At 37.0% G+C, this 19,064-nt stretch overlaps 1 protein-coding gene across 16 annotated transcripts in view; it reads right to left on the bottom strand.

The window, feature by feature from the left end:
* The window catches only part of PALS2 (protein associated with LIN7 2, MAGUK p55 family member), a 101,419-nt gene that overhangs the window by 5,424 nt on the left and 76,931 nt on the right, over window positions 1-19,064 (bottom strand). For all 16 annotated transcript variants that reach the window (XM_070616015.1, XM_070616025.1, XM_070616026.1 and 13 more), the window contains 4 exons: window positions 18,747-18,815; window positions 16,809-16,970; window positions 3,137-3,339; window positions 1,698-1,826 (listed from right to left, as the gene is read on the bottom strand). In XM_070616015.1, the coding sequence (XP_070472116.1) occupies window positions 1,698-1,826; window positions 3,137-3,339; window positions 16,809-16,970; window positions 18,747-18,815 (563 nt within the window). The remainder of the gene's footprint in view (window positions 1-1,697; window positions 1,827-3,136; window positions 3,340-16,808; window positions 16,971-18,746; window positions 18,816-19,064) is intronic.

Below are 19,064 nucleotides of genomic sequence, written 5' to 3'. Positions count from 1 at the left end.
CTTGAAACAGTCTCTAGGCTGCAGCACATGAGCCAGAGCCCAGGTAGAGCCTACTGAACTTTCTAAGTTGGGACAGAGTTAAGAGCCCACGGAGACCAAGGTGGCAAAAGTTCACAGGACATAGCACCGGAATGGAAAAGTAGCAGGGAGAGAGAACTTCGGAGACCTGAAGAAGGTCCCCTTCCAGCATTCAGCTGAGTACCAATCAGGGCACGTGTATGACTACCCGAGGCCACTGAAGAACCACCAGAGAGAAAGAGAGGTATTCATCCCGAGCCAGGAACAGTACCTATTCCCACCAGGCAGAACAGAACCTCATGGCGCACAGGCCGTTTGGGAGGGTGCTCAAATGGTCTTGCCTCAGTAGTGGAGAATAGCTGCCTCTAGAATGAGAACTGCTCTGGTCTAACCTAACAAATGTTAAAAGCGAGGCCTGAAAGAAACAAACTATTTCCAAATAACTGCATCCTAGAACAAATCTCACAATGTCCAGCATCCAATAAAAAATTACCAGGATTGCCAAGAAGCAGGAAAATACAACCCATAATGAGGAGCGAAGTCATTCAAGCAAAACTGATCCAGAACTGACACAAATGTGAGAATTAGATGGTGACATGAAAATACTTATTATAACTATATTTCAGATATTGAAAAAGTTAAGTAGAGACACGGAGCAACCTGAAAAAGAACAAAGATGACTAACACTACCTGATTTCAAGGCTTATCAGCTACAATGTGGGCAGAGGAGGAAGGAGCAGGAGGGAGGGATTCTGACGGGGCAAAGGAAACCTTTGGAGGTGACAGCAGGTCCATTATCTTGATTCCAATGGCTTCATGCCTGTATAGACCTGCTCAAACTAACTTATCATATTGTACACTTTCAATATGTACAGTTTATTGTATGTCAATTATACCTCAATTAAGCTGAAGAAAAAAAAGAGATTTAGAAGATACCAAGTAAATGCAATGTGTTGATCTTGTTTGGATCCTAATTTGAACACATCAACTGCAAAAAAAAAAATTATAAATCTTGGGGAAAATACAATATAGACTGAATATTGATGATATTAAGAAGTTGCTCTTATTAATTTTTTATGTGTTAATGGGGTTAGGGTTATGTTTAAAAAGTTTTTATCTTTTAGCGATAAATACTAAAGTATTTATGGTTGATATGATATCAAATATTTGCTCCAAAGTAATTCAAGGTAAGAGAGGAAGTGAGGAGAGGTCAAACTGAAATAAAAATGGCTTCGTATTATTGAAACTAGGTAATGAGCACATGGGAGTTCATTTTCTCCCTCTTTTGTATATATTTAAAATTTTCCATAATATAAAAAAAAGTAACCCTACCAGCAGTCAACCATATGATGAACATGCTTGTTAATGGTCTTGGGACCCAGTTTCCTCATCAGTAAAATAAAGGGTCTGGATTAACATGCATATTTCAATACTGGCCCATTTCATTTACATAGGAGCAGTAAACTTTTGCTTTAAAATAAAGCGCACAATAACTTTTATGGAAAAGTAATACTGTTCCAAATTATAACTATCTCTAGGGAATGAATTTTTATTCTATAATACCTTATATAGTATATTTATTTCATAAATATGATTAAAGTTAAACACGCCTAAAAGAAAAGGAAGAGGAAAAATTTTAGGAGGAAAACAATATCGTTAGCCTGAAAAGACCTGCTTACCGTCAAAAGCTTGGTAGTGATACCAGCATCCACCACAGCCTTGTGCATGGCACGTAATGTCTCTAGTTCTGGAGCAGCAATAAATACAACATAGGGCATGAACTCAGATGTCCTCAGCACTTTCAGGGCCTGTGTAGAGAACAATTACAAACCAATTGACATAGCATCAGAATCTGAACTGTTCCCCTTTAATCTATACTAAATACTAAATAAAGCTTATCCGCCCTCTTCCTAAGGATTAAGGATGTAATTTAATACTTGCCCCCCTTCTATCCTTTGGATACCATACAATACCTTCCTAAAATAATGAACCACTAACCGTATTCTGCCCTCTGTCTCACTACTCTTTGATCTTCTTGAACATAGTATTAAACTTAATGATTCAAAAAATCATCAAGAATGATGTAAACACTATCTATGTTAATTGTAGAATTCTGTTAATATTGAAAACGCAGAAATACTCTCAGTGTCTATTAAATAGAGTGGTTACATAAATTAATATACATCTGTACTAGGAAATAATATGCAACAATTACAAAGAACAAAAAAAGCTCTACGGTAACTGACAAGAAAAGATCTTTAAGAAATACTGTTTAACGAAAGAGAGCTAAAGAATCTGGATAGAATGTTTCCCTTTATGTAAAAAAGAAACAACAAAAATAGAAAACCTATTAGATTTAATGTAAATATTTGTATTTAAGGCACACTAAAATGACAGATAGATAAACACCAAACACCAAAACAATAATACGTATCTCTGAGTAGGGAAGTGAGGCTGGGCTGAGTGTACAGGGGTGAGAGGGGGTTGGTAAGACCGACACAGAATGAGAATGAAATGAATGCACGTGTGTGTGTTGGGTGGGAAGGGTTGCGATTTCTATTTTTTATTCTTTATGTTGCAGACTTGTTTAAATTTAAAAAATTCAATGTTTCGGGCTGGCCCCGCGGCCGAGTGGTTAAGTTCGCGCGCTCCGCTGCAGGCGGCCCAGTGTTTCGTTAGTTCGAATCCTGGGCGCGGACATGGCACTGCTCATCAGACCACGCTGAGGCAGCGTCCCACATGCCACAACTAGAAGAACCCACAACGAAGAATACACAACTATGTACCGGGGGGCTTTGGGGAGAAAAAGGAAAAAATAAAATCTTTAAAAAAAAAAAAATTAAAAAAAAAAATTCAATGTTTCATAACACATGCATTTATATATTACTTGAGCAAGTACATAAATACTAAACTTCTATCACGTTTCTATTGCTATCCAAGCCTCTGCTGGCTAACTGATCAGAGATTTATTTAACTACCTGTGGATGCATAATAAGGTTCTCTATCACGAACAGGTAATATGGGGAAAGAGCCACCTTCACAATCTGAAAACAAAACGAAACAAAAACTCCATAGGAAACAAAATTTTAAAAACAGTTTTGGAATCCACGCGGCTTACTTGTGGGTTGACATCCAAAATGCAAGTTCGTCCAGTTTGGACAACTTCAAGGATAGAATCAATCTTGGTGCCATAGAGATTTCCTTCATATTCCCCATGTTCCAAATATTTTCCAGCTTTAATATCTGCTTCCATCTCAGATCGTGACACAAATTTATATGCTTGGCCATCTTTTTCATCTTCCCTTGGTTTCCGTGAAGTAACTAAGTAAAATAATGTTGAGAATTGTATAAAGAGAGTGCAGGGTATTAAAAAATAGACTAAAATGCACAGGGTAGCTTGAGACTTTTCTATTTAGTGCAGGGGTTGGCAAAATCATGGCTTCTGGCCAAATCTGGCCTGCTTCCTATGTTTGTATGAAGTTTTACTGGACCACAGCTATGCTCATTTGCTGTGTCGCCTAGAGTGGCACTCGTTTACAATGGAGTAGTTGTGATAGAGACCAGATGGCCTGCAAAGCCTAAAATATTTACTACATGGCCCCTGAATAAAAAAGTCTGCTGACTCCTCATCTATAGGAATGTTATAAGAGGTAGTCCCTAATATACAATTTGTATCAAAAATATGTGCTTTATCAAGTCAGTCCGAAACTCAAAATATATTTACCTAGAAACAGAGTGCTAAATTTAAATGCTTAATTATGGTGAATCCTAGTAAGTGTGAGGTATGTTCCAGTTAACCAGCGCTCCTCTTCTCCTTAGGGAATATCACTTCTATCCTTTCTCTACGCTGTAACGTTTCCTAATTGAGTGCCCAACAAGTGAGCAAAGTTCTCCTATTCTTAGTTGGTATTATCAATTTTCTAAAGTGTAGTTTTACCTACAAATTATCTCTCCTTTATCTTGCCTCAACACCAATCCTTTCCTTTAGCTTCCTGCTTGCTGATATTCGCAAATGTTAACTGTTCTCTTTTGCACCTCAGTGGTGGATCTCGCCACCTCTATGTTATTATGGTCTATTATTAACATCTTCTACTCTGATGTAACATATTCTTTCTGAGAGAATGAGAGTGAACAGACCAAGTCAAAAATTAGAGGTTCATTTTGTCTGTTACTTTAGAGCTCTGAATCCTTTCAGAGATATCCAACTCGTTTACAAGTTGGGTCATGCTAGGAATGGACTATTATCGCCCTTCATACTGTTGCAAAGGTGCAGAGTTAGGTGCCACCTGCCAACGTGTCTACACTAGCTTGGAAGAAGAGAAGTAATTTGTGCGTGTGTGTGTTATTTTCAAATTTAGGCTTAATCTGAGTTTGGCTGGATCAGATATATAAAAGCATTCTACTTCTACTTACAGATGCAGAATACATGACAAAATCATTAAGCACATACAATTAAAATCAGAGAGTAATCAGATCAAAAGTTGACAGTATTTCGACTATTTGTAATAAGCCTAATACATCAAGAAAACCATTATAAGAACAAATGAACTTCAAATTCAAGCTCAATAATAAGGGTCTAATACATAAATGAGATCTTTATGTACAACAGGACTCGCTTTTTCCCCTTGTTTTCCAGCTCAACCTTGACGGTGATCATCGCAGACTACTGTGGAGAGCATTTATAAAATAACTTAAAGATCTTCAAGATGTTATGATGGCTTTTCATATTAAAAAAATGTGTGATCTCTAAGGTTTCTGGAATTATTTACCAAAGGTTATATGATAAAACTTCTAAGGCAATTTTAAACTCCCCAAATACATACTAGGACTTGGCTCAATATCTGTGATCATAATTTTAGAAGAGTACTATTTTTTGGTTAAGCTCTACAGTGAAACCATATATGGGAATGTGCTGCTTGAAATAAATATGTATAGGCACACATATTGCCCCCGTCATCACCTCCAACATGTTGAGGGAATCTTAATTCTTGGAGAAATATTTTTAGTTCACAAGTGAATTTTAACTACAATCTCATTCTCCAGTGAAGACTCAAAAAAAAAAAAAATCTATATTGCCACATATTTAAGCCCCTGTCCATTGCCAGAACAGAGAAATTAGAACAGAGTGGCTTGACTATAACTGATTTCTTAGGTTTATATGCTAAACAACTAAGTAATGTGATTTCTTAGAATTTAACTTTTGTGATTGACAGACAAAATTCTAAATTTCAGCAGCTCTTCAAATAATGAGGAACCACTCAATAAAGTAACATTTTACTTCTTAACTAAGTTCAAGATGTCAATGTTAAAGATGTCATAAGGTAGCTTACCCCCCTAGATTAACAGTTTCTTCTATTTTATTTTAGGATCATTTTACAGTATAAAGAAATTTAAATCAATTTACTACAATGCCAGCATTAACCTCCTTCCCTATGAGGCTTCCCCATCCATTGCACCTTACAACGTGTAGCACAATATTGTATATCAGAAATTAGGCAAACTTGTCATACTTTATCAGTGTTTCTTTTTTGTGTTGATTCTGAGGCTTAAGAAAAAGCTAGATGCTATAAGTATAAATGTGAATGATTTAAAGGGAAGCAAAACACACCTGCATTATATAAAGAAGTGAGAGTTGACTTGTATGGATAAACATAAATCTTTCTATATAAAAATTCAGATTTGAATCGTTACTAAAATTAAAGATCTGTTGAAAGGCAAAAGAGTACATCTTTCTGGAAATTAATTTGGCACTAAGAAATTGAAACATTTATATAAATCCTTTGATCTAATAATTTTACATCTGAGATTTATATATACACACTTTATCATCTCTTATAACAAAAGTAATAACTCAAACCATATAAATGTGCAATAACAGTAATGGTTAAATAAAGCATAGTATACTTACATGCTGGAATACTAAGCAGCTATTAAGATTAAGGATTTTAGTTTTTTTTTATCATGGTAAAATATCCATAACATAAAATTTATCATTTTAACCATTTTTAAGTACACAATTCAGCGGCAAAGTACATACACATCGTTCTGCAGCCATTGCCACTATCCATCTCCAGAACCTTTTCAGCATCCTCAACTGAAACTCTACCCATTAAACAATAACTCTCCAAGGCTCTGGTAACCACTACTCCACTTTCTGTCTCTACGAATGTGACTATTCGAGGTACCTCATATAAATGGAATCATATGCTATCTGTCCTTTCGTGTTTGGCTTACTTCACTCAGCATAACATTTTCAAAGTTCATCCACGTCATAGCATGGATTAGAACTTCCTTCTTTTTGAAGGCTAAATAACACCCATTGTCTGTACATATCACATTTAGTTTATCCATTCATCCACTGAGGGACATGTGAGCTATTTCCACCTTTTAGCTACTGTGAATAACACTGCCACGAACATTCATGGACAAATATCTGAGTCCCCGTTTTCAATTCTTTTGGGTATATACCTAGAAGTTGAATTGCTGGGTCATATGATAATTTTATGTTTAATTTTTTGAGAAACTGCTATACTGTTTTCCACAGTGAGTGTACTACTGACACTCCCACTAGTTAAATATCTCCACATCTTTGCCAATACTTATCTTCTGTTTTGTTCTTTTAAAAATATATTACAACATCCTAAGGAGTATGAAGTGGAGTATCATTTAGGTTTTGATTTGCATTTGCCTAATGAATTAGTGATGCTCAGCATCTCTTTGTGTGCTTATTGGCCATTTGTATCTTCTTTGGAGAAATGTCTACTCAAGTTCTTTGCCCTTTTTTGAATCGAGTTGTTTTTGTTGTGGAGTTGTAGGATTAATATTTACAAAAAAAATGTAATGACTTGTGAGAAAGAGCTCATGATACAATGTTCATTCATTCATTCATCAGATATTTATTGGGTATACACTATATGCCAGATCCTATCCTGGATGCTGGGTCTACAGAAGTGCAAAAGATGGACAAGCTCTCTGTTTTCATGGGACACATTCTTGAACGTGGAGATAGGTGAGTAGTTAAATAACAAAAATTTAGGTGCCAAAACACAACCACTAGGTATTGGGGAGGCTACTTTATTCTTTTTTTTCGAGGAAGGTTAGCCCTGAGCTAACTGCTGCCAATCCTCCTCTTTTCGCTGAGGAAGACTGGCCCTGAGCTAACATCCATGCCCATCTTCCTCTACTTTACATGTGGGATGCCTACCACAGCATGGCTTGCCAAACAGTGCCATGTCCGCACCCGAGATCTGAACCAGCGAACCCCGGGCCACCAAAGCGGAATGTGCACACTTAACTGCTGCGCCACCGGGCCGGCCCCTGGGGAGGCTACTTTAGATTGAATCATCAATAAAGTTCCTCTGAGAAGATGAGACCTGAATAAAAAGTAAATTTCAAGCACGTGATGATCTGGGAGGCAGAGCATTCCAGGACGAGGGACCAACAAGAACAAAAAGGTGTGAATGATAACTCTGAGGAGTTTGAAGAAAAGAAAGATCAGTGTGTTAAGCACAGGAAAAAATACACAAATTTTATTTGAATAATATAATAATTCTCTAATTAGAAGTTATTTTAATAGTTTTCTTATATTTGTAAACAGAATGTTAAATGAGACTTTTCTTGCAGTCTCACCATTTCCCTCACGTACCAAGTAGGTACTAGCATGCCAAAGATCTAGGGCCTCCTCTTTCAGAGTTTACCGAAAAGTGGTCATCTTGGTCCTTGGATCACCTATCTACCCACGTCTATGCTACGTACACAGAAAAAGGAGTCACTGAGGTAATGAGTCATGGATTCAAGGGGAAATGGTTTATTTTCTTCTTTCCTCACCCCGTGGTAAAACGATTCTCCCTGGAGAATTCTGAAAGCCCATGATGACATTTAGTGGGGTGGCTTGTACTCCCACTGTTTGGCAAAGCAAGAACGAGCTTCCTGTGGGCTGCGTGTGTATATTCAAAAGATAGCCTGGCTTGAACTGTTCTGAAGGTATCCTGCACAGAAAGACAGTATGAAGGGTAGAGAACCAAGCAAAAGAGAACATGAACACGGGATGGGAGCTTGGGGGGCTCTCAAGGAGACAGCTGGAGAACTTAATACCCTTGCTAGGAGATTGCCAAGCATGGAGGTCCCTACAGAGTCTCCAAAGAAGCTGCAAATAGGCCTCATTGAAGAGTCAGTATTTGGACATTTGTGACACAAAGGAGTCCATTCTCCAACAGACAAGATTTTATATGACAGCACTTTATCCCTTTCCCTTGAATCCCCACTTCTTCCTGCCCAGCCCTTGAGAACCCAGAAGCAGCAGAGGAGACGTGAAGGGAGAGTACTGAAACCAGCTACACCCTTCCCTTCACAGTGCAGGTCCTAAGCCACGGGCCAGGAATGAGCTGTGAGGAAGGCAGAAACAGTGAATTGGATGCAACAGTTAAGTTTTGAATTGGACTAGCCTTTTCTAAAAAAAATACCTGAAAGTGAGTCTTATTTAACAAAATGACACAGTTCTTATAACTTAAAGTAACTAGAAAGCTAAAGAATCTTCTGGGGGCTAAAGGGAAAGGAGAGGGAGAGAACACCCAGTAGAACATGTATAAAGTCAGTGGTTGGACAAAAATAGAGCTCTTTCCTGTTTGTACCTCAAAGAGCTCAGCCATTTGACAAACCAGTTAGTTACATACTTGGCAGAAACAACTTAATCAAGTCACCACATCCAACTGCAAGGACACTAGGAAATGAAGTTTATGTGTATATTCAAACAAAGTGAGAAGGGATTTTAGTAGACTGACAGTTGTTTCCCCAAATTTAGGGAAAGGTTTTAAAGTAATGAATGATGCTAAAACCATTGGGTGAATGTTTGTTGAGGAGAATATTTACAGAGTTTCAAAATGTCCTTGAACATACTACTTATTAGTGACAAATGGACGTAAAGTTACCTTTTACAGTGGAGAAATCTATCAGACATGACCTAAACCAATAATCAAAGTTAACATCAGCAATGGGACAAACTGACAAGATGTAGCTCCTGATGCAATGTCCAGAGAAGCATAAAACATGACATGTCTTTCCAATAATGCATGACCCAACTCTAATTATGAGGAAACAATCAGGTGAACCCATATTGAGACACGTTTACATTATCAGTAATTACATTAAATGGATAAAAGACTCCAATTAAAAGGCAGAGATTAGCAGAATGGATCAGAAAAAAATGTGATCCACGGGGCTGGCCCCATGGTCGAGTGGTTAAGTTCACGCGATCCACTGCAGGCGGCCCAGTGTTTCGTTGGTTCGAATCCTGGGTGCGGACATGGCACTGCTCATCAAACCACGCTGAGGCAGCGTCCCGCATGCCACAAGTAGAAGGACCCACAACGAAGAATATGCAACTATGTACCAGGGGTCTTTGGGGAGAAAAAGGAAAAAAATAAAATCTTAAAAAAAAAAAAATGTGATCCAACTATACGTTATCTACAAAAGACACACCTTAGATTCAAAGACACAAAAAGGTTGAAAGTAAGAGGATAACAAAGATACATCACACAAATAGTAACCCAAATAGAGCTGGAGTAGCTATACTACTCATATCAGAAAAAATAGACTTTAAGGCAAAAACTGTCACTGGAGACAAAGAAGAGCATTTTATCATAAAAGGGTCAATCCAACAGAAAGATAAGACAATTACAAACATACATGCCTCTAACAACAGAGCCTCCAAATACATGAAGCAAAAACAGACGGAACTGAAGGGAAAAACATAAGTCAACAATAATATCTGAAGACTTCAACACCGCACTTTCAAAAATGGGTAGAACCAATAGGCAGAAGATCAACAAGGAAACAGAAGGCTTGAACAATCTTGTAACTCAACTAGACCTAACACACATCTATAGAACATTCCACCCAACAACAGCAGAATACAGATTCTTCCCAAGTGTACCTGGAACATTCTCCAGGATAGACCATATCTGAGATCACAGAATAAGTCTCAATGAATTTAAAAGGAGCAAAATCATACAAATATTCTCTGACCACAAATGGAATGAATTGGAAATCAATAACAGAAGAAATGTGGGAAATTTAAAAACGTGGAAATTAAACAACATTCTCCTAAATAACCAATGGGACAAATAAGAAATCACAAACGAAATTAGAAAATATTTTGAGATGAATGAAAACAAAAACACAACAGCAAAAATTATGAGTTGCAGCTAGGCAGTGCTAACAGGGAACTTTATAGCTATAAATCCTACTGTTATAAAAGATCTCAAACCAATAACTTAACCTTTCACCTAAAGAAAATGGAAAAATAGCAAACAAAACCTAAAGCAAGCAGAAAGAAGGAAATAAAGATTATAGCCAAAATTAATGAAATAGAGAACAGAAAAACAATATAGAAAATCAACAAAAGCAAAAATTGGTTCTTTGAAGAGATTAACAAAATTGACAAACCTCTAGGTAGACTGACCAAGAAAAGAAGAGAGAGGACTCGAATTACTAAAATCAGCAACAAAAGAGGGGATATTACTATGGACCCTGCAGAAATTCTGAAACTGATGGAAAAGAAATAGAAAATCTCACTAGATCTATAACAAGTAAAGAGATTGAATTAGTAATCAAAACTCTCTACAAAGAAAAACCCCAGGGTCAGATGCCTTCATGGGTAAATCCTATGAAACAGAGTAGAATTAACACCAATCCTTCACAAACTCCTACCAAAAAACAGAAGAGGAAGGAACACTTCCCCAACTCATTCTATAAGTCCAGTATTATCATGATACCAAAATTAGACAACGTCACAAGAAATGAAAACTATAGACCAATATCTTTTATGAATATAGATGCACAAATCCTCAACAAAATACTAGCAAACTGAATCTAGAAGCATATAAAAAAGATTACATACACACACGCACAAAAAAGGGATTACACAACATGACCAAATGAGATTTACCACAGGAATGCAATTAATATAAAAGAATAAAAAACAAAAATCATATAATGATCTCAATAGACAAAGAACAAGCATTTGACAAAATCCAGTACCTTTTCATGATGAAAAAGGCAACCAACTAGGAATAGAAGAGAATTCCTCCAACCTGATGAAGACTAGCAACAAAAAAACTAAACTAAAATCATACTTAGTGATCAAAGACTGAATGCTCTCTATCTAAGATCATGAACAAGACAAAGAAGTCCACTTTTGCCATTTCTATTCCACACTGCACTGGAGGTTCTAATCAAGGCAATTAGACAAGAAAAATAAATAAACAACATCCGTATTGAAAGGAATAAGGAAAATTAACTTGATTTGCAGATGATAGGATCTTGTGTATAAAAAAATCCTGAGAAATTTACAAAAAAATTAGAATGAGTTCAGCAAGGTTAAAGGATACAAAATTAACATACAAAAATTGGTTGTATTTCTATACACTTGCAATGAACAATCTGAAAAGGAATTTAGGTAAATAATCTCTTTTATCATAGCATCAAAAATGTTAAAATACTTAGGAATAAATTAGACAAAAGAAGCGTACGACTTGTGCACTGAAAACTACAAGTATCATTGGAAGAAATTAAAGAAAACCTAAACACATGGGAAGACACCTCATGTGCATGGCTTGGAAGACTTAACATTATTAGGATAGCAATGCTCCCCACATGGATCTACAGATTCGACATAATCCCTGTCAAAATCCCAGCTGTCTTTCTGGCAGGAACAGAAAAGCTTATCCTATAATTTAGATAGAAATGCCAGAATAGCCAAAACAATCTTGAAAAAGAACAAATTTGAAGGAGTCACAATTCCTGATTTTGAAACTTATTGCAAAAAGGCAGTAATCAAGGCAATGTGGGTCTGGCATAAGGACAGACATACAGGTTAATGAAATAGAATTGAGAGTCCATAAATAAATCTTCACTTTTGACAACAGGGGCAAGGCAATTCAATGAAGGAAAGAGCAGTCTTTCAACAGATTGTGTGGGACAAATGGGTATCTGCAAGCAAAAGAATGAAGTCGAACCCTTTCATCACATTTTACATAAAAATTCACTCAAAACTGGTCATAGATCTAAATATAAGAGCTAGGACTATAAGATTCTTAGAAGAAAGTAGAAGGAGTACAATTTTGTGACATTGGGTTAGGCAAGGGCTTCTTAGATATCACACCCAAAGCATGGGTAACAGAAAAAAAAGATACATAATACTGAACTTCATCAAAATGAAAAACTTTTGTGCAGAAGACACCATCAAGAAAATAAAAAATCCTCACAGAATGGGAGAAAATATTTGCAATTATATTTCTGATAAAGGATTTGCATCCAGAATATAAAAAGAACTCCTGTTAACTCAACAAGAAAAAGATGACTCAATTGGAAAAAGGGCAATTAATCTGAATAGACATTTTGCCAAAGAAAATCAACAAATGGCCAATAAGTATATGGAAAGTTGCCGGAGATTATTAGCCATTAGGGAAACGCAAATTAGAACCACAATGAGACACAACTTCACATCCACTAGGATAACTATAATAAAAAAACCAGATGACAAATGTTGCTGAGGATGCAGAGAAACCGGAAGCTTCATATGTTGCTGGGAGTGTAAAACGTTGCAGCCACTGTGGAAAACAATGTTTCTCATTGTTTCTCAATGAGGTTAAACAGTTTCTCAAAAGGTTAAGCAGTTTCTCAAAAGGTTAAACACAGTGTCACTATATGACCCACCAACTCCATTCCTAGGTATATAACCAAGAGAAGTAAAACATATGCCCACGCAAAAACCTGTACACAAATGTTAAGAGCAGCATTATTTATAATAGCTAAAAAATAGAGCAATCCAATTGTCCATCAACTGATGAAGAGATAACTAACATATCGTTTAGCAATAAAAAGAAACCAAGTACTGATGCCTGCTACAACATGGATGAACCTAGAAAATACCATGTTAAGAAAAGAAGCCTGTCACAAGAGACCACATACTATATAATTATATTCCTATGGAATGTCCAGATAGGCAAATCTATTGTGACACCAAGTGGATTAGTGGCTGCAGAGGAAAAGGGATTGATGGGAAATGGGTACAATGTTCCTTTTTGGGATGATAAAAATGTTCTAAAATTGACTGTTGTAATGCCTGTACAATTCTGCGAATATAGGAAAAACCATTTGAGCATACACTTTAAGTGGGTGCACTATATGATATATGAATTATATCTCACAGCTGTTAGAAAAGAAACAGAAGTTTTGGAAGGCAAAAAAAAAAAAAAGAAAAAGAAAAAAGAAATATATGTGGTAAAAGGGTGAAGAAAGGCCCAGGAATGGTTAACACGCAGTTCTACATAGTTACCACCTTTGATTAGTTGTGCGTTGAAAGCATACAAGTGAGCTTCAGAGACACTGACAATTCTGGAGCCTGAGAACATATGTATTTTATTATTATGATTATCACTATGATTCTTAAATCAGCTTTGTTATATACAACAAATTTAATTTTAAAAAGATGAAAAATTTCAAAGGAAAAGAAATTTAAAACTAAAATGAAAAAATACAAACAAAAAATCAAATCCTAGAGCACCATAAGCCATACCATATTAAAACTAACTTCAGGTAATGATTTTTTTGTGTGTGAGGAAGATTGGCCCTGAACTAACACCTGTTGCCAATCTTCCTCTTTTTTGCTTGGGGAAGATTGTTGCTGAGCTAACATCTGCGCCAATCTTCCTCTATTTTATGTGGGATGCCGCCACAGTGTGGCTTGATGAGCAGTGCTAGGTCCCTGCCCGGGATCAGAACGTGTGAACCCCAGGCCGCCGAAGTGGAGTGTGCAAACTTGACCACTACTCCACCAGGCCAGCCCCCAAGGTAATGATTTTGCAGGGCAGAAGCTGCAAGCTCAAGCGTTAGAGGGGGGTTGTGGATGAGAATGGGACTGCTTTATCCCATAGACCCTTGAAGAGACTTGGGACTCTGAAGCAAGAAGCTAAAAATTGGTGCGGCGGGGATAATTATGCACCTGGAGCAGGTTAATCCATATCTCCTCCTCCTTTTCTCTTGATTAGAGAATACTCTCAGCAAGGGAATATCTGAAGACTTTTCTCTGGAGAAATCTAACAGCTCCAAAAAAGAAAAAAACCTTCTTATACCACCATTTTGGGCTCCCCCAACAAAACAGCTGACTTCTTGACCATCTCATAAAATAAAGCTCAGCCAGTTGCCTAGACTTGCCCAAGCACACAGAATACTGTGTACACAGAGCTTCCAACCAGTTTTAACATTTTACTTTCAAGTATGGATGTACAACCGAGGACCAGTACATAAAAGAAAAAAAATTCTCCAGTGTAAAAAAGAAAACATACATAGATATACCACAAACAGAAAAAGTAATCCAGAGGAAAGCAGAGATAGTCTACTGAAAACAAACAAACCCAAACAAACAAAAATAAAATAAAACAAACAAAAGACCCCAAAAGAAAAATCAGGTCATGAATGAAAGAACAAGAATTAGAATGGCATTGGACTTAACAGAATTGGATTCAAAAGTAACATCTTTTGAGTTTTACAACCTAGAATTTCTATTCTCAGCTAAATAAAATTAATCAAATACAAGGTAGGAAATATACATCTTATAGAGAGTGCATAGTCCTCACTAAAGCAGGAAGACAGGGTTCTGAGACAGATCGCTAAGGAAAAAAATGACTTACTGGATAAGTGAGTCTTTGGTTTAAAATAAATTATACACATATACACATAAAATCAAGGTAAGGAGGGGAAGGAAGAAAGAACTCTGCCAATTGCTGTGTTGAGGGAGAGGGAGAGGTCGTTCAAGAGAGCAAAACTAGGGGGCCAGCTCCAAGGCTAAGTGGTTAAGTTCACGTGCTCTGCTTCAGTGGCCCGGGGTTCGCCGGTTTGGATCCTGGGCACAGACCTACGCATCACTCATCAAGTCATGCTGTGGTGGCATGCCAGACAGAACTAGAACGACCTATGACTAGGATATACAACTATGTACTGTGGCTTTGGGGGGGGCGCGAAAGAGGAATGTTGGCAACAGACGTCAACTCAGGGCCAATCTTCCTCACCAAAAAGCATACTTTAAAATAAACAAAAAAGAAAGCAAAACTGAATTAAGTGAAACTAGAGCTATCTTTATATTTGGAGGATAGTCAGGAAGTCAATAGATTAAGACCTATATTGGATAAAGCAAGAAATAGCAGAGTGAAGACATCATTAAGAATATGGAATACTACTAAAAGAAATAGCAAAAGGAATGAAAAGCGACTGCTTCTGGTAAGTAGGCCAGAGGTGGGGTAGGGGAAGACAGGAGGTTATTTTTTCCATTATATATCTTCAAGAACTACTTGATTCAAATACTGTACCTCTATAAATTTGATACAAATGTAAAATAAAATACTTGGATCATAGTGAAGTTTTTATTTTGTTAACTACTCAACCAGGATGTGACTGAATTGAGTGATTTAAAGTGCCTACAATGGAATCCAAAGCCTTACCGTGAAGGGATTACAAACAGCACATGGGGACAATGAGGAGGTCATTCTCTCAACCAACCCCCAAGAATTTTAGCGCTAAGATGACCCATGGAGAATTAAACCTCAAAACACACTGGATGGAAGCAGAGACACTCTAAAATTCATCTAAAAGAGATGGAATGACGTGAGGCTAAGGTTTGACTCAGAACAGCTTAAGCACGTTAATATACCTAAAGAAATACTGTGTGAATCAAAACAGGGCTTGGTCAGCATTAGCGACAGAGAAAGGGGAGTTGTGAAGGCAACACCGGTTTGTCCCCTGCATTGTTGAGCAGGGAGAGCACGTATGTGCCCACAGGTAAAGACTCATAGGTCTCCAAAATAAAGAGAAATGTATATTAGTCCTTGTAATAATTCAGTGATATCATCTAACTCCTTGATCTAATTTCATTCTCATCAAGCATCCTTCTGATATCATTAACTTTCCGTGTAAATATGTAAATAGGGAAAGAATGCAAAGATCATCAAATGAGTGTTTGGTTCACTTGATGGTTACATCTCCCATCAGTATTATTTTACTTTCTATACCAATCTTTGGGACCTTAATTAATGCTGCCTGCTCTGGATGATGAATTGCTCTCGATGTGCTATCAAAAACCAGGTTTATGGGTCACTCCAGTGGCCTAGTGGTTAAGTTCAGCACACTCCACTTAGGTGGTCCAGGTTCGGTTCCCAAGTGTGGACCTACACCACTCTGTTAGCGGCCATGCTGTGCTGGCGGCCCACATACTAAAAAATAGAGGAAGATTGGCATGGATGTTACTTCAGCGCTAATCTTCCTCAGGGGAGGGAAAAAAAAAAGAAAAGAAAAAAATCAGGTTTATAAACTTGCAGGACTGAGAGCTACAAGCTGATCACATAAATTCACAAAAGGATTGTGACACTGGGAGTGTCTGAGGATCCAGCAGGTTTCTCCCTTTTCTTTATGCTAAAATCTGTGAAAAATACTTTTCAGATAGACATCAGTTGAACAAGAAAATACAAAGTCAATGACGATTTTGCCACAACTCTTAATCTTTGCACTTAACTAACATTTCCGGACTGAAGAGTTTGGAGAAGCGACTGCCACGAGGCAGCAAGCCCACAGGGCTACAGCACTATTTCAAGACAGTGTGGAGCCACTGAGCTTTTCAGTATCTTCTTGTTCGTTTTCACTTGCATAATCAAATATTATTTGGGGATAAAAATAATAATAATCTGCCACTGCCACCCCCCTCATGCTTTCCTGTCAAATAAAAAGCAAAGAAAACTTACATGGCACTGTAGTTCCAAATCTAGTGGGATTCAACACTATGAACCTGTTTTTCAAGCTTCTTCGTCCCACACCTTGAGCTCCTATCAACACTAACGTCTTTCTCTGGAAGGGAGGCATTTTGGCTACCTCCTCATATATCTGGATTTCATGACGATCAAATTCTAAATGTAAAAGGAAATAAAACATAACATCCAGTTATCTTTTATATGGATGAAAAACCTCTGCCATTCTGTTCAGTAATGGTTTGTCTTGATAGTTAAATATCACTTGAATTGTACTCAGTACAGTTTTGTTTTTATAAATTTGGTAAAGTACAATATTTTATATCTTGATTTAAACATCTGCTTCCACCCATTCACCCTCAAAAATTTGCCTAACCAAGTTAGAAAAATGCCTATGCTTTATCCTTATCGGACATTCTATCCATTAAAACTTCTTTCTTACCAACTCATCAGAAACAATTCCTTTAATATAAATAATCAAATTTAAAATTAGTTTATTTAGGGGCCGGCTCCGCGGCCGAGTGGTTAAGTTCGCGCGCTCTGCTGCGGCGGCCCAGGGTTTGGATCCTGGGCGCAGACACGGCACCACTCGTCAGGCCACGTTGAGGCGGCGTCCCACATCCCACAACTAGAAGGACCTGCAACTAAGATATACAACTATGTACGGGGGGGTTTGGGAAATAAAGCAGAAAAAAAATTAGTTTATTTAATTTATTCAGCTAAAAAGTGTATACCAAATTTGAAGGACAGCAGTACACCTGGTCTGGCTGCTTAAATAAGTTCCACAGAATGAGTATGCCCTTCCAACACTCTAAATGAATAAATATTATGCGGTGACTCTGCACATCAGTTGGATTAATAAAGTGCAAACAGACAACATACTGACATTTAAATATTAAGATTCTGAATTTATGTATAAAATAAAATGTTAGATCCAAACTATTTCAAGCAAAAACACATTCAAAATTATAATCTTAGTCAATGGGAAAACTATAAATTTTCCATTTCACAAGAAAGCTTTAAGGAATAATATAGTTAATGGATAATTAGGTCAAAGTGGATTTGAAATATTACATTACCTGTTATTATGGTTACAACTCTCAATCTGTAGTAATAACACTTCTTCCTTAGGTTATTATCTTAGCAATTCTTTCTTTGCACAATTTCTCCACAGTAGATTAAACCAATATTAAGGGAGAGTCTATTTTCCCCTTATCGTTATTATATTATTATAATATATTATTGTACTATTTCCTGTATAGTGTGCTTTTTAGCTTATTACCAGTATAGCAGGAGCTCTGAAATCAAGAAAGTGCTTTAAAATGGTCACTTCCTTTGAGTGAGCCCCAGAGCCTGCTGATTCAGAGCGCTGCGTTCCACTCCTATCAGCCTCTAACTGAAGAGAGTAACTACGGCAGTTGTCATATTTATCTTCCTTAAGTCTAAAAGATTTAAGAAAGAATCCTCCTAGATCAGACTAAGATTTATTTGGTCCAGTACTATTTTTCCAAAAGTATCATGGACAATGTTATGGCAGAATACAGTTGCCCTTAATCATAACTCTTTTATTATCTTCCGAAAGGCATTTTGTTCTTTAGAAATGACACATAAATTCCTATCAAAGTTCTCTGAACAGACAGTTTCAATTAGAACATTGTTCCTTCATTAATACAAGCATAAATCCCAACCAATTCATTTTATTGTAAACTATACTCAGAAAATAAAGCACAATGGTGATAGTATAAGCATTTACAAAGCCAGGTTTAAATGACGTCTTCATATTATATTGTACCATGTGTTCACATGTCAGCCCTTTCCAATTAGGCACTAATCTGAATTACATTCATGTAAAATTATACATTTAGAGTTTATGCCACATTGATTAACGATTAAAGCTATTTCACTTGGATTTCTCAGAAAGTATTTAAAACATACCTGCATTTCTGGTTGTGAGATACATCATCTTTTTCTTTTTTTTGCTACTTATGGTTCCACAAAAAGGTCCTGAAGGATGACAAGACAAATATAACTTAAACTGTATGTCAGAATATGATAAAGTTACCCTGTGGTATTCTACAGGGGTGGGAGAATTATCTTCCCAGTGTTGCATCCTACAAAGCAGAAGGGGGCAGGGGTGAGTTGAGCCACTGAATTCTGATACTATACCAGCAGGTGGCAGAAAGGGATCAAAAAGTTTACTTTTGAGAGAGATACAATAAAGCAGATGGGAGGGATTGATTCTAGATATATTTT

The sequence above is a fragment of the Equus przewalskii genome, chromosome 4 (assembly GCF_037783145.1).
Source record: "Equus przewalskii isolate Varuska chromosome 4, EquPr2, whole genome shotgun sequence".
Taxonomy (NCBI): Eukaryota; Metazoa; Chordata; class Mammalia; order Perissodactyla; family Equidae; genus Equus; species Equus przewalskii.
Note: the sequence above shows the minus strand (reverse complement) of the source record. Positions and strands in the feature narration are given on the sequence as shown.